General features: G+C 43.4%; 10 protein-coding genes across 10 annotated transcripts; 6 read left to right on the top strand and 4 right to left on the bottom strand.

Annotated features, from left to right (window-relative positions):
- The first annotated feature begins 62 nt into the window (after positions 1-62).
- Positions 63-4,419, top strand: SJAG_04755 (ATP-dependent DNA helicase Snf21). Its single transcript, XM_002175799.2, has 2 exons — positions 63-334; positions 418-4,419. The coding sequence occupies exons 1-2, from the start codon at positions 284-286 to the stop codon at positions 4,111-4,113; spliced, it is 3,747 nt and encodes a 1,248-aa protein (XP_002175835.2). The 5' UTR covers positions 63-283; the 3' UTR covers positions 4,114-4,419.
- Positions 4,420-4,589: 170 nt separating this feature from the next.
- Positions 4,590-6,564, top strand: SJAG_04754 (pseudouridylate synthase). The gene has a single exon (XM_002175798.2). It carries the CDS (start codon positions 4,706-4,708, stop codon positions 6,140-6,142), a length of 1,437 nt encoding a protein of 478 aa, XP_002175834.1. The 5' UTR covers positions 4,590-4,705; the 3' UTR covers positions 6,143-6,564.
- A 67-nt stretch (positions 6,565-6,631) lies between these two features.
- SJAG_04753 (mitochondrial 37S ribosomal protein MRPS9) lies at positions 6,632-7,618 on the top strand (the record flags this gene model as incomplete). The annotated part of the gene is made up of 2 exons (XM_002175797.1): positions 6,632-6,651; positions 6,754-7,618. 2 exons carry the CDS (start codon positions 6,632-6,634, stop codon positions 7,616-7,618), a joined length of 885 nt encoding a protein of 294 aa, XP_002175833.1.
- SJAG_04752 (cruciform cutting endonuclease Cce1) lies at positions 7,588-9,772 on the bottom strand. Its single transcript, XM_002175796.2, has one exon. It carries the CDS (start codon positions 8,654-8,656, stop codon positions 7,787-7,789), a length of 870 nt encoding a protein of 289 aa, XP_002175832.1. The 5' UTR covers positions 8,657-9,772; the 3' UTR covers positions 7,588-7,786.
- Positions 9,773-9,800: 28 nt separating this feature from the next.
- SJAG_04748 (meiotic recombination protein Rec10) lies at positions 9,801-15,764 on the bottom strand. Its single transcript, XM_002175793.2, has 2 exons — positions 10,788-15,764; positions 9,801-10,743 (listed from the first exon to the last, which is right to left on the bottom strand). The coding sequence occupies exon 1, from the start codon at positions 15,504-15,506 to the stop codon at positions 13,239-13,241; it is 2,268 nt and encodes a 755-aa protein (XP_002175829.1). The 5' UTR covers positions 15,507-15,764; the 3' UTR covers positions 9,801-10,743; positions 10,788-13,238.
- SJAG_04751 (ELLA family acetyltransferase) lies at positions 10,223-10,729 on the top strand (the record flags this gene model as incomplete). The annotated part of the gene is made up of 1 exon (XM_002175795.1): positions 10,223-10,729. The coding sequence occupies one exon, from the start codon at positions 10,223-10,225 to the stop codon at positions 10,727-10,729; it is 507 nt and encodes a 168-aa protein (XP_002175831.1).
- On the top strand, positions 11,255-13,102 carry SJAG_04749 (transcription factor Zip1). Its single transcript, XM_002175794.2, has one exon. It carries the CDS (start codon positions 11,638-11,640, stop codon positions 12,721-12,723), a length of 1,086 nt encoding a protein of 361 aa, XP_002175830.1. The 5' UTR covers positions 11,255-11,637; the 3' UTR covers positions 12,724-13,102.
- On the bottom strand, positions 15,724-17,420 carry SJAG_04747 (ATP phosphoribosyltransferase). Its single transcript, XM_002175792.2, has 2 exons — positions 17,294-17,420; positions 15,724-17,042 (listed from the first exon to the last, which is right to left on the bottom strand). The coding sequence occupies exons 1-2, from the start codon at positions 17,343-17,345 to the stop codon at positions 16,162-16,164; spliced, it is 933 nt and encodes a 310-aa protein (XP_002175828.1). The 5' UTR covers positions 17,346-17,420; the 3' UTR covers positions 15,724-16,161.
- A 120-nt stretch (positions 17,421-17,540) lies between these two features.
- SJAG_04746 (40S ribosomal protein S28) lies at positions 17,541-17,914 on the top strand (the record flags this gene model as incomplete). The annotated part of the gene is made up of 2 exons (XM_002175791.1): positions 17,541-17,608; positions 17,776-17,914. The coding sequence occupies 2 exons, from the start codon at positions 17,541-17,543 to the stop codon at positions 17,912-17,914; spliced, it is 207 nt and encodes a 68-aa protein (XP_002175827.1).
- A 416-nt stretch (positions 17,915-18,330) lies between these two features.
- SJAG_04745 (kinesin-like protein Cut7) lies at positions 18,331-21,453 on the bottom strand (the record flags this gene model as incomplete). The annotated part of the gene is made up of 1 exon (XM_002175790.2): positions 18,331-21,453. One exon carries the CDS (start codon positions 21,451-21,453, stop codon positions 18,331-18,333), a length of 3,123 nt encoding a protein of 1,040 aa, XP_002175826.2.
- Between the last annotated feature and the right edge of the window lie 236 nt (positions 21,454-21,689).

The raw sequence follows: 21,689 nt of genomic DNA on the forward strand, positions 1-21,689 counted from the left end.
TCTATCTTCTGAATTATCCTGTGCCGGTGGCTAATCCGCGGATATGACGCGGCCCCTTGAAGAACTCACCACCAAATATTCAACTTCTGTGCACGGAAGGTCTAACCACCACCAAGTTAGCAAAGTAGTAACACGAGAACATCAGTTTTATTACGCCGGTGCTTCTACGACATTGCTAGTAAAAAAACAAAAAAAAATTGTTCTGGTTTTAGGAATAATTCAGAAGACACGGAACTTTATTTAATACTCGACGTTAGTCGCCGATTCGTGGTTGTTTTACCATATGGAACGCCAAAAAGAAAGCGCTGCTAAATCAGTAAATCAGCTGTTGGAGGTTTGTATTTTATGATATTTTATTCTGTTGTGTTGTGGATAGAATACGCATCGTTTGTTGTGAGTATTACTAACATAAGATAGCGGTGGAAAACACTTTCTCAAAATGGGAGTAACGAGAAAACCGATTGGGAATTCGCAAAAGTCTGCGATGAGTTACGTAACGTCCAAAAACTTATTCGGGAAAAGCAACATGCGCGGAATTTAATTAAACGATACACTGAACGGCCACTCAAATCATTTGAACGGGATGTTCTACTCCAGCAAATTCGGTCGTTTAAACGGCTTAGCATGAATCTTCCAATGGAGGGTGATCCATTGCTGCTGACGGTTCAAGAACATTTGAATAGTCAGGTCGACGTTGAGTTGTTGAAAGACGAACTGTCTAAGGGTGCAAAATCCGTTAACCGGTCGACTGACGCTGTGTTGAACAAGATCTGCCGTTCTGGTAGTATAGTTTCATCTTCAGAATTGCAAAAGTACCGGGAAACAGAGATGCTCGTAAAAATGCGTATTTTCAATCGGATTGCTACTTTGGAGGAGACTTCTAGTAATCTGTTAAATATCACAGACATACTAGATTCGCCAAAGGAATCGGATGTGCATGATTGCAAACGGAAAGCACTGATTGAATTGAAAATGCTTCGGCTATTGAAAAAGCAGGAGTTCCTTCGTTCTGAAGTTTCTCATTGTATGCCACAAATGCGAAGTATCACAAACGCTGCCCAACGTATCGCTTACCGAAGGCTCAAACACTCGCCACAAGAGACACGACTTACAGAAGCCCTGGAACGTCAGCAACGCAGCGACAGAGAACGGCGGCAGCGCCAACGGCAACGCGATTACTTACAGGGCATATGTTCACAAGGCCGGGAAATATCATCCCGTGCAAAGCTGAATCAGACTCGTGCACAAAAATTAAGTCGCGCGGTGCTTGCTTATCACTCGCATATTGAAAAAGAGGAACAACGTCGGGCTGAGAGAAATGCCAAGCAACGTCTGCTGGCTCTTAAGGCTGATGATGAGGAGGCTTACTTAAAACTTATCGATCAAGCAAAAGATACCCGTATTACGCATCTCCTTCGTCAAACTGACCAGTACTTGGATTCACTTGCGCAAGCCGTCAAAGCACAGCAGGCAGCCTTTGGTGAACCGGTTTACAATAGCGAGCTTGAAAGCAAACTTCAAGACTCAAGCAAAAAACCGGATTATTACAATGTAGCACATAACATCCGGGAGGTCATTTCTGAGCAGCCATCCATATTGGTCGGTGGAAAGCTCAAAGAATATCAACTTAAAGGTCTTCAGTGGATGATATCATTGTACAATAACCATCTGAATGGTATTCTTGCTGATGAAATGGGTTTGGGTAAGACTATCCAAACCATCTCACTCATTAGCCATTTAATCGAAAAGAAACGGCAAAATGGCCCATTCCTTATTATTGTTCCACTTTCAACATTAACGAACTGGACTATGGAGTTTGAAAAATGGGCACCCTCCATTACTAAGATTGTGTACAAGGGTCCTCCTATGGTTCGGAAAGCTTTGCATCAACAGGTCCGACATGCAAACTTCCAGGTTTTGCTGACTACATTTGAGTATGTCATTAAAGACCGACCACTTTTAAGCAAAATTAAATGGATTTACATGATTATTGATGAAGGTCATCGTATGAAAAACACACATTCAAAACTGACAAACACCTTAACCACATACTACTCGTCTCGATATCGTTTGATTTTGACGGGTACGCCCTTACAAAATAATCTACCTGAATTGTGGGCTCTTCTCAACTTTGTTTTACCCCGAATTTTTAATTCCGTCAAGAGTTTTGATGAATGGTTCAACACACCTTTTGCGAATGCTGGCGGCCAAGACAAAATGGAGCTTACCGAGGAAGAGTCACTACTCGTAATTCGTCGGTTACACAAGGTGTTGCGTCCTTTCTTGCTTCGACGTCTGAAAAAGGATGTTGAGGCAGAGCTTCCGGATAAGGTTGAGAGAGTTGTTCGTTGCCAAATGTCGGCTCTACAGTTAAAACTTTACACACAAATGAAAAAGCATGGTATGCTATTTGTGCAAAACGGTACCAACGGAAAAACGGGTATCAAAGGTTTGCAAAATACTGTGATGCAGCTGAAGAAAATCTGTAACCATCCGTTTGTTTTCGAAGAAGTCGAAAAGGTCGTTGATCCCAGCGGAATGAGCTTTGATATGCTATGGAGAGTTGCCGGCAAGTTTGAATTGCTGGATAGAATACTGCCAAAGCTTTTTAAGTCTGGTCATCGTGTGCTTATGTTCTTCCAAATGACCCAAATTATGAATATCATGGAGGACTATTTGCATTACAGAGCTTGGAAGTACCTGAGACTCGACGGATCCACCAAGTCTGATGATCGTTCACAGTTGCTGCATCTCTTCAACGACCCAGCATCCATTTACACGATCTTCCTGTTGAGTACACGTGCAGGAGGTTTAGGTCTCAACCTGCAGACAGCAGACACTGTAATTATTTTTGATTCAGATTGGAATCCTCACCAGGATTTACAAGCACAAGACCGTGCCCATCGTATTGGTCAAACCAAAGAAGTACGTATTTTCCGTCTTATTACCGAGAAATCTGTCGAGGAAAATATTCTTGCCCGTGCTCAGTACAAACTTGATATTGATGGAAAGGTTATTCAAGCAGGAAAGTTCGACAATAAATCAACACCAGAGGAGCGTGAGGCTTTCCTACGCTCCCTGCTTGAAAATGAAAATAGCGAAGAGGACAACGAAGAAAAGGGAGAACTTGACGATGACGAATTAAACGAAATGATCGCTCGAGATGACAATGAATTACGAATGTTCAAGCAAATGGACCTTGAGCGTGAAATGAATTCACCGTATGGAAAGAACAAAATCCCCAGATTGATCCAATTGAACGAGTTACCCGAACTGTATCAACGCGATGAGCCGGAAAATGTTATGGATCAACACTTTGAAGCTGCAGGATTGGGGAGAGGTGCAAGACGCCGTACACCCGTTGTTTATGATGAATCTATCCGTGATGAGCAATGGCTTCAAGCGATTGAACAGGAAACGAATGTTAGAACAACACGTTCGCGATCCAAACGAGGCTCAACACATTCAACAACCTCAACACAGCCAGAGAAGCGGAAACGACGGAGAGGTCCAGCTCCAGATACGTTGTCACCAGAGCACCGGGTATTCCTTCGACAGCTGTGCTTGGAATTGTACAGTGCGGTGAGCGACTTACAGGATGAAACGGGAAGAAACGTGAACGAACTATTTCTCGAGTTACCGAGCAAACGTCTGTATCCAGACTACTATGTGATTATCAAGCAACCCATATCACTGGACATGATTCGGAAACACATTAATGGCACATGGTACAAGTCATTAGAGGATTTAATTGGAGACTTCAAGATTATGTTCAACAATGCTCGCACCTACAACGAAGAAGGATCATTTGTCTACGAGGACGCCAACCGGATGGAAAGGGCGATGAACGAAAAGCTTGAAGAAATGAGACAAAACGGGTCCATTAATGCGCTTCAACATCTTCAACTAGCAGCCGAGGCGCTTGTCGCTATGGATCCACCGGTAAGTGAAGCAACAGACTTCGTGGCCGGTGCAACTGAAGTCGCCCAGTATAAAACCATGCAAAATGGAGTCTCTACTAGGGCGCACGCCAAAAACGATGCCATCTCTTCCCAAGAACCCGGCGGGCCCGCTTCTATGGACGAAGACGATGATGATGAGTACAGAGAGTAGCTCAAATCATCAACGCCATTGTCTTACCATCATGGCTCATTAAATTACTGTACATTAGGTAAACCAAATAGACCGTCTCAGACAAAACGAGCAGAGCGATAATGCAAATTCTGACCTGAGGAACAACGGATGCGTGAAATAGTCTTATGCCATATGTTCTTTTTATACGAAGCGACGGAACGAGGGAGGGTCGTTGTAATTTTTTCCTAATATGAAACGATGTTCTGTGCTAAGCAGAATACCATTTCCCCCATCTACGGCTTTCATATTGACTTTAAGCATTCATTCGACTGTCGTATCTACCCATCTACCTCTGTAATAATATAAAAATTTACATGGACACCAATCTAATGAACAGTTCTATCGCTCAACTGCAACAGCACGCCGTGTTTAGTATTGAATTTTCATTTTAAACTGAATTCTGTTTCTTCCTTTCTATTGTCTCGCTGCGTCTCATTAAGCCTCACTAATCTTATTTGCGAGTCACGATGTTTGGCCGGCAGACACCACCAAATGCGGTTGTCCTTTACCAACACCAAAAAACCCCAATTTTTGTTGGAAGGCAATAAAAAAAAAAGGAAGCACGGTCGAGATGTCTGATCCCAACAGTTCTACGGAGTTTATGATTAAACCTGAGGCTATCGGCCCTTCCCAGGTCGACACTTCTGAGTGGCCTCTGCTGTTGAAGAACTACGACAAGCTCCTTGTTCGTACGGGCCATTACACGCCTATTCCCAGTGGCTGTAACCCTTTGAAGCGTGATATCCAAAGCTACGTCTCTTCTGGTGTCATTAACTTGGACAAGCCCGCAAATCCTTCCTCTCACGAGGTCGTCGCCTGGGTGAAGAAGATTCTTCGTGTTGAAAAGACCGGTCACAGTGGTACACTTGATCCTAAGGTTACTGGCTGCTTAATTATCTGTAACGACCGTGCTACGCGTTTGGTGAAGTCTCAACAAAGCGCTGGTAAGGAGTACGTTTGCGTTTTGCGCCTTCACGATGCTATTGACAACGAACGGAAGATGGCTTCGGCCATTGAGACGTTGACTGGTGCTCTGTTCCAACGTCCTCCTCTTATTTCCGCTGTCAAACGTCAATTGCGTATCCGTAACGTCTACAAGTCTGATCTCATTGAGTTTGACAAGGAACGCAACTTGGCCGTTTTCTGGGCCAGCTGTGAGGCCGGTACTTACATGCGTACTCTTTGTGTTCACCTTGGTCTTCTTTTGGGTGTCGGTGGTCACATGCAAGAGCTTCGTCGTGTGCGTTCTGGTTGTTTGTCGGAGAACGACGACATTGTCACCATGCACGATGTGTTGGATGCCCAATGGTTGTACGACAATACCCGTGACGAAACTTACCTTCGTCGTATTATCCGTCCTTTGGAGTGCTTGCTTACCAACTACAAGCGTATTGTCGTTAAGGACAGCGCTGTCAACGCTGTCTGCTATGGTGCCAAGCTTATGATTCCCGGTCTTCTTCGTTATGAAGCCGGCATTGAGGTGAACGAGGAGGTTGTTTTGATGACAACCAAGGGTGAGGCAATTGCTGTCGGTATCGCACAAATGTCTACCGTCGAGCTTTCCACCTGTGACCACGGTGTCGTCGCCAAGGTTAAGCGTTGCATTATGGAGCGTGATACCTACCCCAGACGTTGGGGTCTTGGCCCTCAAAGTCTGAAGAAGAAAGCCATGAAGAAGGAGGGCAAGTTGGACAAGTATGGCCGCCCTAACGAGAACACTCCTTCCGACTGGAAGAAGAACTACGTCGATTACTCCACTGCTGAGGCTACGCCTGCTGCTGCTCCTGCCGCTGCTGAGGCCAAGCAAGAAGAAAAGATGGACGTTGAGCCTGCTTCTCCTGCATCTTCTGAAAACAAGAAACGCAAGTCCGAGCCCGAGGACGAAGAAGCTGCTAAGAAGGAAGAGAAGCGGCGGAAGAAGGAGGAAAAGAAGGAGAAGAAAGAAAAGAAGAAGGAGAAAAAGGAAAAGAAGGAGAAGAAGGAAAAGAAGGAAAAGCACAGCGAGTAAAAAGCAATAGCTGTTTCCGTTGATGCTCGTGATGGGTAATACTCATTATGATACTCCCGTTTTCTTTTTGCTATATACCTGTTCCTTCTTTCTGACACTGGCATTATGATACTTGCAGCAATGGCTGAGCCTATGTGAGTCATTATCTGTCAATGCTAGTTTTCTTTTCCAGTACTCCGTATCCTCCAGCATTTTGCTCCCGCTTCCCTGTGCTCTGTTTTGGTCGATTTTGGTTTTTTGAATGCGTTCCATTGAAAATCTGTACAGGGTGTGTATTGGTTTCGTCTGACATGTAACAGCGCAGACGATTACCTCCAGTTTTTACCTGTAAAATAAAATAATACTTGACAGTTTATGTGAATGCTGAGCGTTGCTGGTCGCCAGGTTGAGCAGGGTTTTGTGATGGGAATTTGCGAGTGTATTGTGTCGTTTATACAAAATGTTCCAAAGTAACATATAAGTTAACAGACGTATGTATGACACCAATCCATGAACGGGAGGACTCCTCTGTATGTTTGCTAAAAGCTTTTCGCGTTGTTTCTTTCTTTCTTATTTTCGCTGACCCATTCATCCAAGGCAAAAACGTAGACGAATACAACACGCCGTTTTAGTAACGTCGGACGCCGTCGGCCATTTGTATTGATCATCATTACTAAAATGCAATTCATATGCCCAAAATTAACGCCTTACCGCTTGTTTTCACCGCTGCAATTACCCTGTTTGTTAGGTCGTAGGGGTATACAAACATTGCAAGTTGTACCAAGCACAAACACGTACTTTACGTCTAATGTCCCTTTTCATACTATCTATTTACGTTTAGAGGAGCTGTTACATTCGTGCCGTCCATGGGTTTTCGCTGCTCCAGAACATGTACCTTTACCAAAATGGAAATCTCTTGAAGAGTACAGAAGGGAATTTCACGACACAAAAACGAACACCTTGGAGTATAGAAGAATCACAAACATTTTAAACGAACTCAATCGGTTAAGCTCTGAGTTTCGACCAAGTTATGTTGATGAAGTGTTGAATATGTTTCGCAGTGAAACAACCGCTGCTGGAAGCGTGCTCACAGAAAAGACGCCAGATCATTTGGGTTGCTCTTCCGCACGGGGGTTGCGGAAATCAAGTCGTTCATCTGTTCGTATGGTTCCCGGACATGGATTAATTTATGTTAATGGTGTCCCCATTCATCAATATTTCGGTCGTCTCCATGATAGAAAACATGTTCTTGAACCATTGGTATACACAGGACGCATCCTGTCATATAACGTCTGGGCTCTAGTACGCGGGGGCGGTACAACGGGTCAAGCCGGTGCTGTTCGTACTGGTATTTGTCATGCTCTTCTCATTCAAGAACCTGATCTTAAGCCCATTCTGAGGGCAAACAAGTGTGTTACATACGATGTTCGTCGTGTTGAACGTAAAAAAACCGGTCAACCAAAAGCCCGTAAAAAGTACACCTGGGTAAAACGCTAATGGAAAAAACATGATTATGGAGCGTAATGATTTACTTATGATGAGCTATGCTAAAATGGTATCCTGATATCTTGAGTGTGCGAATGAGAATGTTATGAATGACTGGTCGACTTTTGAAACGTGCTACAGGCTTTTCTGCACCGGTTTGGACGTCTAGGCAATTTGCTCTTAATTCACCTGTGTCACAAGGGGTTCTAATTTCTTTCGACTATTCGGATCAGATTTGGCAGTCATGATGGCGTCTGTATACATTGATTGAAACGTTTGAAGTTGGTACTGCCAACGAATCCAAGCAAGGCCCAACAGCGCGGAATCGGCCAAGTCAAACTGTCTCTTTTTCGGAGTATGTTTTGTTATGTTGTCTTTTTCCTTTTGAAATTGCTGGAATTGACTTTCGCCATTTGGAAGTTTTAGAACAAGTTGATTAGTTGCAAGCAGTTCACGAACTAGGTCAACTCTGCAAGACTTGTTATTAGCATACGTTTGGCCGGTAACATGGCAGTCGGTCGTTCGACTCCAATATGTATAAGCTTGTTTTGGATTTATGGCCAGTAAACGAGACTGAGGTTTCGCACTGTCAATCTGTCTTTGCGCGTAATGGATACCGTGGAGCATACATTCTAGGGAGTTTACTCTTAATGTCCATTCTGGAATAGTCGCCCGACCCGTACGGAATCTCTGTTTTTCCAAAAGGATGTACTGCGGCTGAAACAGGACGTGCAGTCGTGCGAGCAATTGGTATGCCAAATCTGCAATTTCAGGAAGCTCAAACTTGCCTGACCATTTTACACCAAAGACGTTATCAGGTCGGCACAAGTCATCCATGAGCCAATGGTGAATGACTGGTGATTCCCCTTGTTTAGAAGCACTCAGCGAGCACACGGCTAAGTTATGGATGCCCAGATCAACGGCGAGTACATTCTTCGTTGTATGTACTGGTGTTGATATGAGTTTCTGTAATAACTCTGCTTTTCTCCCCACAGTGCTCAAGCCCGTCAACATGCACGAGTCTCTTAAGAATGAAACTGTGAGGGCCATGTTAAGACAAAAATGGAGGCAATTTTCGATGCTTAACGAATTTGAAGTTATGGCTGGACGAGCACGGAGTAAAGAGTCTACGTGACAAAAATTTCGGATTCATAGAAAACCAAAAAGAAAACTTTCATCTCAATAAGACACAGTAACAGTATCTTAAAGTTTACCGGTAGACGTGAAAAAGTCTGTACTTGTTCTGTGACGGATACTTTTATTGCAGCTGAAATATAAAAGTTCAACGAATTTCTAATTTGTTTCTTGGCCAACTCAATCAAAAAGGCACTTCTTCTGCCTTTGGGGTGTACATTTACAAAGTCAACCCTCCGTCTCTCGTACAACTGTGTTCGTTTCTTGCTCTGTATATCTAGGTTTTCGCTTGTTTTATGCATCGTGTGCAAATGCGAAACTCTGTAGCTCATGCTCTTTTCTCTAAACAGGATCGTCTAGTACGGAACTTTCTCCTGATTCCAAAGCGTACTGTATTGTCCATTGGGTAAAATTGACACACTTATGTTCCCCATTCGTCAGTTTCCTGCCAGTACGTACAAGAGTGTAACAAAAACAGTAAGCGAATTAATATTTGTGATTACTAGCAGATTGAAGATTCCTCCACCGAATGGTGTACATTGGTTTTTTTAATAGCCTGGAGACAGAAACGTACATGTTCTTTAAAATGGATACCACTAACAGACTTTTGGAATCATGGAAAAAACATTACGGTTCTTTTAATTGATTCAAATAGGGAATTAGGAGGCACAGAGTCTCAATAATGGCGCAAGTTTTATGCTAAACAAGTGAGGTTTCCCTTATTCACTAATCATGGCGAACATGAATAGGGGAGAGTGCGCAAGAAAGCTGCTTTAAACGACGGTAAAACGGTTAGAGACGACGCTTTCAATTGATGATTGAAAGCAAGTCAATGGATTACATTATGCATGATGACACATACTAACAGAGCTGGACAAGAAAAAATGCAATTAAGCGCGTTGCAGCGAAATTGTGAACCGAACAATCGTCCAGCAGAGAATGGTTAATTAAAGTCAGGATGAAACTTGAAACTTAAAGAGAAGAGTTTGTTTGCTACAAGAAAAATGATAATCTGTTTTTGATGAAAATTTAAATTGAAAACATACATTTCGATTAGCGGCTTTCTGTAGCTCGCTCAATTGAAGGAAAATTCTAGTTTCATTGCTAAAGTACAATTTACTATACAAATGGTTGTATTAATGGGTTAGTCTTACGGGGAAGATTCTCTTCCAACCAAGCAATGTAACTGACGACTCTATGTAGAACAAAAGTTAAATCCTCTATAGCTCTAGGATTGTGCCATACTCCTTCTCATACTTCGTTACTAACACGTTCACAAAAATGATCTCAAACGTCTTTCCTGGAATACCGCCAATCATGACACAGAGTCTATTTGCATAACATAACAGTACAGACAGTCATTTTCACCTATTTGCAATGGTTTTCTTCCGATTCCTACACGTCCGTGTTACATCACAAAACTGACACCTTGGATGAACCAAAAATCGACCTCCCAAGTTCGTTCCTTTCACTGCTATTCCCATGTCTAAACCGTCATCTTCAGCTACTCCCGAGCCTTTAACAGGTCAGTGGTCGTCTGGACTGCTGCCGGATTTATCGAGAGAAGAACTCTTCCATATACTTTATCTGCGAATAGAAGTATTTGTTAAAGAATGGGGAATTGCATTTCAAGAAATGGATGAATACGACATCCATCCTGCCACCGTTCATGTTCGGTATCTCGAAAACGGAGAACTTCTCGCATACGCTCGAATAATACCGCCAGGGGTACTTGATGACAGTGTTCACATTGGACGAGTCGTCGTACGTAAAAGCGCCCGCAATCGCAAACTTGGAAAAGCTCTGATCCAACGCTGTTTGGAGATATACAGAGAGCAATGGCCCAATTCACCATGCGTATTGGACTCTGTCGTCACCCGAATGGGATTCTACAAGTCACTTGGTTTTCATCCTATCGATGAACCATTTATTGAGGAGAGCGGAGAGCCGCATATTAGAATGCAGCTGGATGCTAACCGCAGTACATGAGTACGGAGAATGAGCTACATATGTTAATATAAATGTTTGACTAGATAATCGTTTTTACTGTTCGGTAATTATCGGCTATAACACGCTAAAAACGGTTAAAGTGGGCACGTGAACTAGTCCAAGAAAAATACCTAAAGAGTTGTTTGATGCAAAGTTCTCTACGTTTTTTTCACTCGTCGCATTCACAGATTTTACAAAATCCTTAGATTATAAGCTCCTTTTCGCTCTAAACCCTCTTTCGTGTGCTATTCAAATTTTCTGGTGGTGAAGTATGCTACTCTTGTCCACGCTTATTTATTCCAGTTTGTCCCTTCTTAAAACCCTCGTAAAATACGCAATACTCATTCACTTTTATTGTGAACGCAACATCTAGAATGCGGTGAATTTTCCCTTTCTGTTTGTGCGGTTTATTGTCTCTCGGCATTGCCACCTATTTATAGTTATTTTTCCATCTTCACGTGCTGACTAAACCCAGCGGGGAGACCTTCCGGCGAGCCTGATTGGTTGGTCAGGAGTAGATAATGGTGCTGACCGAGACGCGTGCATCAAACCCCCTCTCCTGTAAGATAGAGTTATCCCACTGCACATATCTACGAACTGAGGTACGCGACAGCAATTTAGAAAGAACGACCGTTATAGACGCTTTCGATTGCTTTTTGTACCGCTGTGTAAAAGTACAACCGTACTTTGGGCTTTCTATAGAGTCGACCTGTGTTTACTGGGGCTTACAGTGATAAATCTGTCATAAACCTGATTAGGAATTTTTTTCGTGTCTAAGTCACACAGACAGAGAATTTTTCATTTTCGGTTCTTTCGCGGTTTTCTCGTTTTCTCTCATCTCTTCCTCTTTTTAGTCTTCTTTTATTCACTTGTTTCTCCGTGTTAAGCGTATTTTTTCCCGGTGAAAAATGTCTGACTTTACTCCTGACAGTGCCATTGAGAACTTGAATGTTACTTTTGAAGACAGTCCTACGTTTGACGATTTCTTGAACGAAGACGTAAAAAAACAACTGGACTTGTTCACAAACACCTCATTCTTGGATTTTGAGGTATGCGGTATTCTTCCTACCAACGTTTATCGGTCAATGGAAAGCTCGGCAAGCAGTCTTAACGATACCAACAACGTCAAGCCTTTGCCCGTGCAGGACAGCAGCAACAATCAGAACAAGAACACGAACACAAGTACCAGCGTTCATGGCTCCGTCGTTAAGGAAGAGGAACAATTGACCCCTCCCTCGGCGACGAGAAACCCCTCGGCTGCATCCTTGGGTTTCTTAGATTTGCCTAACTTGTTCCCTGTTTCGGCAACAAACGAAACGTCGTTGAAACCTCAAAGTCTTCAACAGCAACAATCTTACCTCACGTCTAATCCACTGACATCGAATTCTTCAGCTTCAGTTCCTGCAGTTGCTCCTGCTGCTCCTCAAATGACTGGCGATGTGAATAATTTGATTTTCGACCCAGCTTCGTTAATTCCTTCGAGTGTTGATCCCGTTTCTCAGCAGCAGCAGCAACAACAACAACCGTCTCAAGCACAACAGCCTTATCATTCACTCTCGGCTGCTGTTGCAGCTCCTGAAGCCGCTTCTTCTCGCATCGCTGCTCCTACCCTCCCGACTGCTGTTCCTCTTGATCAACAAAAGCAACAACAATCCACAGACACAACTGCTATTGTGAACAGTGTTATCGACAAGGCCGCTTTAGAGGCTGCTACTGATGCTGCGCTAGCAGCAGCTGCTGCCAATCCTTCCAAAACCCGCCGTTCTTCCACAAGCACACCTGCTCGTACAGCAGCCGAGGAGGACAAGCGTCGTAGGAATACGGCTGCCAGTGCTCGTTTCCGTATCAAGAAAAAGCTGAAGGAGCAACAGCTCGAACGTAGCGTTAAGGAGTTGTCGGAAAAGGTTGTTGCCCTGCAAGCTCGTCTGCGCGAACTTGAAATGGAGAACAACTGGCTGAAGAGTTTGATTCGTCCCGCTACTACGAACATTTAATTTCGCGAACATAAATTCTTCTTTGTGATGGATGTCCTGTCCTCCGGGTCGCTGATCGTCCATTACGTTCGCCCTCTCCCTCATTAGCCCTTTGAGTCTTGAATCCTTTTCCCTGCATGTTGTATCCGTTCAAGCTGTTGGTGAGTTTTCTTTATGCATGTGCATTTGTTCGCTTGTACACTTTGATTTGTTTGATACATTTGCACTGTTTTTCCTTCCCTTCGTTGTTATTATATTTCTTTTTCCCTCTAGTTTTTGAGGTTTAACATGCTTTCAATAGTTGTCATGTTGTCTTGTAACGTATTCCATAGCGCCTGTTTCCAGTTTGGCCCTCAACGGACCGGGTTCGGAAGTGCTTTTATATAGTTGATTATTCTTATCCGTATGCACCGTCATGTATTCGCGATTTTGAAAATCCCTTGTGTCATTCGCAATCGTGCATTTCTCACCAACGAGCTGTTATTGCCTCAATCCTCTAGTGGCGGACATTCACCGTAAGGAGAAACGCAGTCTGTTTAACGAAGATTTGCGAGCTGTTGCATCAACTGTGCACTCAAATTGTCTAATTCCCGGTCAATATGGGCGAATCGGGATTGCTGTCGATGTTGAAAGTCAGACACCGAACGCCGACACCGTTCATGGTAATGCTCAACGTTTTGTCGAATAGAGGTTTCCTTTTTCACAAGCTCGTCGCATAGATGCTTAGAAATTTGGGCCAGGTAGAAACTCGGTCCGGTTGTTTGGAATTCGCCAGCGACTTGAGTGGGCTTCTGAGGACATGCATGCTTCCTCTGTGGCATGGGCGAACTCCTTGAAACACTCTGTAAATCAATTGTGTTCGAATCGTCGTTGGATGTGCTGGAATACAACGTCTTGCTTGTGTCAAATTCTTGTGCCCTCGGTTGCCCATCCACATCTCTGTCGCTGCTTCCTATGGGTGATGGAAGAGAAAAAGTCGCCGTGGGCTTAATGTCGAACTGTGCTAAATCAATTTCTCGCGAGTGTAAAGGCATGTTGACTGAAGGATGTGTCCGCTTCCAGGGCTTCTCTTCTAGTAACTTTGTCCAAATAGATTTTCCGCTTTCGTGGGCAGTAGGTGTCGGGAGCGAAGCATGATTGGGTTCTTTTTTTACGATATGGTTTGAAAGTTCCGCAATTCTGTTGTTTGTATGATCCGCCAAAGGCGTGGCAATGGATTTCTGCTCCATTGGCGTAAACAGCAGTTCTTCTGCTGGCCGGCTTTTAGGAGTCTGGTTCATGTTTTCCTTGTTCTCAAGTGCAGACACGGAGGATTGGTTTTGCGTTTTTGTTTGACAAGCATTAGTTTGAGCATCATTATTGTTTGATCGTTTGACTTCTTTTGGTTTTCTGTTTGTTTTTGAGCTGGCTTTTTGGATATGTTTTAAACGTGTTTCAGTCATAGAGACCGGTGTCATGGGCGAGCCGAGTACTTGGTCATCTTGAAGGAACTTTCGCTTCGGTGGACGTTTTTTCGCAACAGATTTAGATACCGCGGGTGTTTGAAGAGGCTGTTGTGCAGGCACATTTTCGGTCTCGGTTACAGTTGGTAGAGTAGATTGCCCAACAGGGCTAGCAGCGTCGGATCCTCCCTCTGAAGGAATGTACTCGTCAGATGCGCCTGTTTCAGAATCTGCAGACACACTTTCTGTTTCTTGTTCATTTGATGCTTTAGAGGCTTCTGTCGCCTTTGCAGCATCGAGACGAATAGGCGCAGTTGTTAGCACTGTGGGAGAATCGTGGGGAATGAGTTTACCAAGAGTGGATTGCAACAGTCTAAATTGCGTGGCCGAGGTGCTGGTAAATGTGAACTGTTCTATGTCGTCAATTGAAGTGTCGAAGGAAAGTGTGAACTTTCTGCCCGTATATACCGAGACCTTCTTAATTGAGGTCCATGCCGCCTGCACAAGGGAGGCTTTCTTGCGGTAAACAATAAAATCTCTCGGTTCAAGCGTCATCATCGCGGGAGAGGCACTGTCTCCTCCAACGCGTATGTGTCCTTTAAACGAGTATTTTGATTTCATGCTTGCTGTTTCAAAAACTTTGTCTGGTTTGAACATTTGCATTGTAGGCTGTTTGTCAAATTCCGCGGAATCCACGAACAAATGAACACGTAATTCGTTTTGCTTAGCGGCTTCTTCGCTTTTGTCGGAGGTTGAGAAGCGAAATATGAAAAGTCCTGCGAGAAACCTGCATGCAAAGTCTCGATGTTTGAGATACCGTCCAATTGCTTTCAAAGGCAATACCTTCCTGTTAGAAATCAGCCATACCTTGTTTGGTTCACACTTCGCTGCAAAAAACGAAGTCAACTGCAAAATAAGTCGGTCTGTTAGAATTGCAGAATACATTTCGTCACTATAGCTGAGAGATGACTGATCCAGAGCGGGTATCTCGCGTTTAGACAAAACCGTCAGAGCCTTCTCCAACACTTTCGGACCAATGTTCTGTTTTACCGTCGTAAGTACTTCCGCGGAGAGTTTTGTCAGACCGACAAGTACTGTTTCACCAATTTCATCGCTTTGCAACGTGAAGAAAATGTACACGCCCAATAGGGCCAATGATGATAGTACATTCGCGTCGTAGTGTTCAAAAACCGAAGTCTGAAACAATTGTTGGAGCACGTTTGAAGTTTCCCCCAGATCGCAGTCAGAGACACTCAGCGATTCAAATAAGTCAATTCCGCTGTTGAGAAGATCAATGTCTAAGTCGACATTACTTTCTATACGTCGCTGCGTTTTTCTAATAAAATCCAAGCAGCTCGGCATATTGATTTTATCCAGCTTTATGTTTGAATGTTGTTGATATGAAGAATATTTCAAGAATTTAATACGAAATAATGGACTCTTTAATATAGAGAATACTTTTTACATAAATGACAAATAAATTGTAGTTGGCGAAGGAAGGAATGTAGAACACGACGCGTTTCCCTTTATACTGTTCTTAATTTAATCACGTCACCGTTTTTCTCTCTAAAGACGCGACGCGTTTGTTTACAGAGGATGCTGAGAGGAAATAACAGCAATAAGCAAGAGCTAGTCCAAGGACAACTGCCGTTCTGTATATCATTAATGAAATGCATGAGCGAAAATACGAAGGAGAAAACATCTATCAAACATTGAAATAGAATCTATTCATTGGAAATAAAATCCATAAGTAGCACACGAGAGGTCCGAAAACTAAAGAACGTACGAAATAAAGGATGAAGGGGGAATACGGGAACGTGTGAAACATATAAGCGGACGTTATTCTTTTGTTTTGTCTGGGTAAAACAGGACTCCCCCAAACTACACGCTGCGAACATGTCAGGCCAGGTTTTCGTAGGCCCAAAACAACCGCAAGTGGAGACCTTACACGACGGAATATACATACACATAGGAAGCAATTAAGTCATGCAACAAGACTTTCTGTATAACATTCCATTTAGGCTCTGGAGTTAGAAATCTCCAAGACCAAAATGTCGCTGGCCTTGTGTTGAGAAAGCTCATCCATGACACGAGCAACATCCTTTTTCAGGACCATGCTGCTAACAGCGAGCCAGCCAGGGTCGGTCAACTTGCTCACAGTAGGCGTACGCTTGCCGGGAGTAATCTTAATGACCTCTTCAAGGGCCTCAGCAGGAACGTTGTAGTTGACAAGAACGAACTCTTGAGCAACAATGAAACCGCTGATACGAGAAACGATACGGTCAAGAAGAGGCTTGAGAGAAGGAGCGATGTTGGCAGAACGAACGACGACAGCGCTAGTCTCCATCACGGTGTCGATAGGCATCAAACCACAGGCACGCATGGTCTCACCAGACTCGACAAGATCAACGATACCGTCAGCAATACCAAGAGCACAAGAAGCCTCAACACTACCACTCACAAAGGTAATGTCGGTCTCGACATCGTTGGCAACCTTGCCCTCAGCCTTCAATTCCTTCTCAATGTTGTTGAAGTAGTCACGAGCAAGGTGAGTGAAGGAAGTGACAATACGCTTGCCAACCAATTGCTTGACATCGGTAATAGAACCCTTCTCAGGGACTTGAACTTGAAGCTTGCAGCTGCCAAACTTGAGGTTGAGAAGCTCCTCGACCTTGAGTTTTTCACCAACACGGAGACGAGCTTCAGCAATTTGGTCTTGACCGGTAATGCCCATGTGAACACGACCCAAACCAACAAATTGAGGAATGTCAGCAGCAGGAAGGAACACCAAAGCAATGGGCAAGTTTTGAACAAGAGCGATATCAAGACGAGGGTTTCTACGGAACTTGATATCGGCACCCTTCAAGATGTTCAAGCATGTCTGGTACAGACGACCCTCTAAGAGTTGTTAGTAAGTCTTTGAAAAAGCAAGAAATGTCGTCAAAGACCGTATAACAACCAAATACGTCGCGAGAACAATTAAATAAACGACAACACCGCGCAAATGCACAAAAATCGGCAGGAAAACCGATATTTTTGCAAAAAGACGCGAAAAAAGAAAACCGTTTTAGGCATTTTACGCGTTTTTTTTTGCAAAAACTCGTTTCTACGCGCTGCTTACGCGTTATCCTCTCAGTAAAAATACTTACTCTTGGGTACAGCGAATAAAAGACGATCTTCCAAGTGGTTTACCAAATCCATCGTTTTTTGGTATTTAGTTTTTGTAACTCAACTCCCGGTTCAAATCCGTTGGTGTTGCAGGGCAGTTGGTGTTGCGCGAATGGTGGATCGCACCAAAACAAAAAAGCAGTCACACTTGACGAGAAAATGTTTCACTCACTTACTTGTTCTTTTGTTCACCACCACACACTCAGAAAGTGCATCTCAGAAAGAACAATGGATTCATCTAAGGTTCCTGTCAAATTGGCTAAGGTCATCAAGGTGCTCGGTCGTACCGGCTCTCGGTAAGTTGTTTTGTTTTGTAGTGGTTGATCTGATTTGGGAGTTCATTTGATCGTTGGTATTTGTGTTTTTTTGGATTTAAGAGATAACGAATTTGGTGATCAATGACAACTCTCAAGCATTTCGGCTACTGTTCCTTCAATTTGAGTATTCTTGCTAACGTCCTCAGTGGTGGAGTTACTCAAGTTCGTGTTGAGTTCATGGATGACACTTCCCGTTCCATCATCCGTAACGTCAAGGGACCTGTTCGTGAAGATGATATCTTGGTTCTTCTCGAGTCTGAGCGTGAAGCCAGAAGATTGCGTTAGAGTGGACCATCTCGACAACGCCTTACTATCGGCAATTTTCAAAAATTTACATGTGTCCGTAATCAATGTATATCGGCGATGTGCACTTCTGGTGTATGCAACGGAGGATTAGGATGAGACTGTAATGGTAGTCTGATTTCGTATGAAGGTGTGAGTGTGTATGTGAGTTGATTGTGCTTTATTCCCAGAAGCCTTCGGGCTGGTCGTTTTGGGATGTTATTGCGGTTTCGAGTGATCAGTTGGAGGGAGATATTCATTAGTGAAAGGGAAGAACTGTAACAGGATGGGGGACGCCTGCCGTGACGCGTGTGGCAATGGATAATGAAAAGGAATTATACAACAAGAATGAATGGTCGGGAATCAGAGTGGGTTCGTGTCCGAGTGTAAGAGTTACCGTGATCGCTTAGAGGATTCAGTCATTTCAACATCGGCGTCATTTTGAACGTTCGTAAGACGACTTTGCAATGTCTTCCGAGGCATTGGTAGCTGAGAATCAACGTTTTTAATTGTGCGTGTCCATGTTGGCGTGTCAGGATATATTTGTTTTGCGGTGTTTGACCTGTGCTTGCACTTTTAGTAAGAGCAGCATCACGAACGATCCGATCAATTTCGTTGAGTGCTTCTCCTCCGTCATCAATAAGAGTGTTCGTTTGGTTGGCAATTTGTGTAGTGCTCTGTGATAGCAGTTCGGTTATGGCCGACATACCTCCCGTAGAATTCTTGAAATGATCCAATATTTGAGCATGTGAAACCTGTGCATCTTGCAACAATGTTTGCAAGTGCGAAGATACTGCGGAAGAAACATTGTTATGCTTTTCAAGTACACTTTTCATCATAGCATCTAAAGCTTCATTTTGCTGGGCCATGTTGTTTTGTTGCTTTGCGGCTAACGAGACACATTGATCATAGACCGCGTGAGAAGAAGACTGAATGGTCTTGCTCTTTGCATCTGCTGTTCTTGAAGCGTCCAGTATGACCTTCTTTAAAGTCTCTTTTGTTGATGAAACATTACCACCCATCTCGTCTTTTTGTGCGATTGCAGAGTCCAACTCTGAAGAAATATGTTTGCCAATCGTTTCCAATTTTCCAAACATATTACTGCAGCAATCGTTCAGAAGATCGTTTCCTCTTTGCAAACGAGTTTGCTGTTCTGTAAACATTTGAGAGATGAGCGTATTAACACTCTCCATCATCTTATTCTTCTCGACATCAAGAATAGATGTGTTTTGTTCCATGAAATCACGCAGTTCAATGTACTTTGCAGAGACAACACTCAGTTCCTTCTCTAATTGTGTGACTGTATTATCACGAACGTTTTTCAGTTTTACCGCTTGTTGCTCCAAGTACTGGTCTAATTCTTCAAATAGGGATTTTAACTCCTGATTAAGAATTCCAAACGACCCGTTTATTCCCTGCTTCAGTTCTAGTAGGTTAGAGGAAATGTCGTTGCTGATTTTTTGAGAAGCCATATCGATTTCCTGGAGACCCATGCTAAGTTGCTGATTAATTGCTTCTCGGGATTTTTGAACGTTTTCGGCGAGTGAAAGTTGGTCGCCACTGTTGGATTCGATAGTGGTCAAAAGCTCTTTGATAGAACTGTCTAAATGGGACATGTGTGAAGTATAAATATCGTTTGTTTGTTTCACGACTCCTGTATGATTGTTTAGTAGCTCTTCCATGGACGTATTCAGATTGTTTAGCAGTGAGAAATAATTACTTGTAGAGTCGCAGAACTTTCCTTGAAACCCTCGCACCATTGTGAGAACCTTGTACTGGAGGTTGCGAAATATGTGTTGGTTTTCCTGCCCTGCTTGTTCAGAGCGCGCAAGTTTATCATGCAATGCGGAGATATGCTGTTTAGAGTCGTGATAACTTTTCGAAAATTGTTCAGCTGTTTCACCATTATGGATTTCAGTCTGAGCATAAGCTTCACGAAGGTGCACTTCATCAGCCAAACGTGCTTCCAAGAGTGCTATTTTTGTATTCGCTGCTTCCAAGGCATCAGATTTGTCCTGAATTGTCTGACTATTTTGTTCAAGCTGCTTCTTCAAGTCTTGAGCATTTTTGAAAGCAGTCTGAAGTTGTTCCTTTGAATGTTTCAGATTCGTTTCTAAATACTCGATCTTTCTTGTCTGCTCTTGACATAGTAGTTTTTTACTTTCCACATCATCTGTTAACTCTTTGTACGTTTGTGTAGTTAAGTAAACGCCGTTTTTCTGTCGTGTAGCAGTCAAATCGGCCTTCAACCGTTCAATGTCAATAACAAGATCTTTGATCAAGATTTTCCGTAATATTAGTTGGTTGTTTTGTGGTCGATTGCGGATACTTCTTGCACGATTCGCATATTCAAGTGTGGAAAGTGTCTCCTCAAGATTAGAACTTGCCGGGGAAACAGTAACAATCATAGATGTTTTTGTTTTTCCGCCTAACGAATCTTGAAGAAGTCTAGTAAGTTTAGACTCACGGTAAGGAATGTGCTGAGACTTTTCTACGAGGGCATTAATAACACGACCAAGAGTCAATAAGGACTGGTTAATCATTCCAGTTTCCCGAGCTCTTTTATTTTCGGCACCGGATCGGCCAATGTTTTCGCTACCAGCGAGATCAACCATGTGCAATTTACCCAAACGAAATGTGTCATCGTGTGGGTCTGCTCTTTTGGGACGTGCATGGACAGTAATGGTAAATATGGAATGACTTCTCGACGACAAGTCGTTACAGCGAGTAGCAGCCACTTGACGGCGATGTGATCCTTCGCGAAGTAACCGGACGCCGTCAGCAGCATCTTTGATGTAACACTCCTCCATGCCAGTGATAACGACATTTCCCTTTCGTGATATGTCTTCAAAAACTCGTGCGGGCTTCCGGGAGTCTTCTGTAACTAACAGATCCCGGATTTCTTCATTGTAAAGTTCGTAAAAGGAGCACTTTACTGAAAACTCAGTAAAGTCCGTTTCTAATTTGGAAAAGAGCATGTAAAGTGTTCGGGGAATCATTCCTGCCCCATCGGGAAGCATTCCGTAGGAGTCATTTAAGTCACCAGTCATGGTATAGGTCTTGCCTGTGCCTGTCTGGCCGTAGGCAAATATGGTACAATTGAAGCCAGAAAGTACTTGATTGAGCACAGGAGACACAGAGTCTTCGAACACGAGTATTTGGTCGGCCTCTGGGCCGAAAACCCGATCGAAAGTGTATGTTTTTGCGGAGAGTACAGAACTGGAGTCTGACTGGATGGCAATTTCCGTACCCAATGCACCAAAAGTAGATACGGAAATGCCGCAGTTTTCTTTCACTTCCTTTTCATTTCTACCACGCACGCGAATAATGACATTGATGCAGTCTTCTAGGTCTGCTGAATCACTAGCCGATCTGTACGCTTCTGAATCAGCGGCTTCTCTTCGGCGAACTGTTCCAGAAGAGTTTGTATTGTGAACATTTGATCGCTGTGCAGCTGTAGGCAGAAATGAGCGACTAGAAGCACGCGAATTACTTCGTGAAGAAATATTCGAATGTGCTCCTCGGGAATATCGACTGGACATGCTTCTAAATCACGAGGAGCAAATACGACACCGTGCGTTTGACAAGAATTGTTGCGTTTAACAGAAGTACGAGTTCTAAAAGAAAGAAAGACGCGTTAAATAAACTTGTCGAAGATTTCAAATAACTACAAAAGAAAGAATTAGTGACCAGAAGCGCAAGATATTTTATCTCCAAAAGCATTTACACTTAACGATGCAAAATTCATACAGTTTCTGCGCTTTACAAGCGATCAATT

Source organism: Schizosaccharomyces japonicus, assembly GCF_000149845.2.
Source record: "Schizosaccharomyces japonicus yFS275 unplaced genomic scaffold supercont5.3, whole genome shotgun sequence".
In the NCBI taxonomy this organism is placed as follows: Eukaryota; Fungi; Ascomycota; class Schizosaccharomycetes; order Schizosaccharomycetales; family Schizosaccharomycetaceae; genus Schizosaccharomyces; species Schizosaccharomyces japonicus.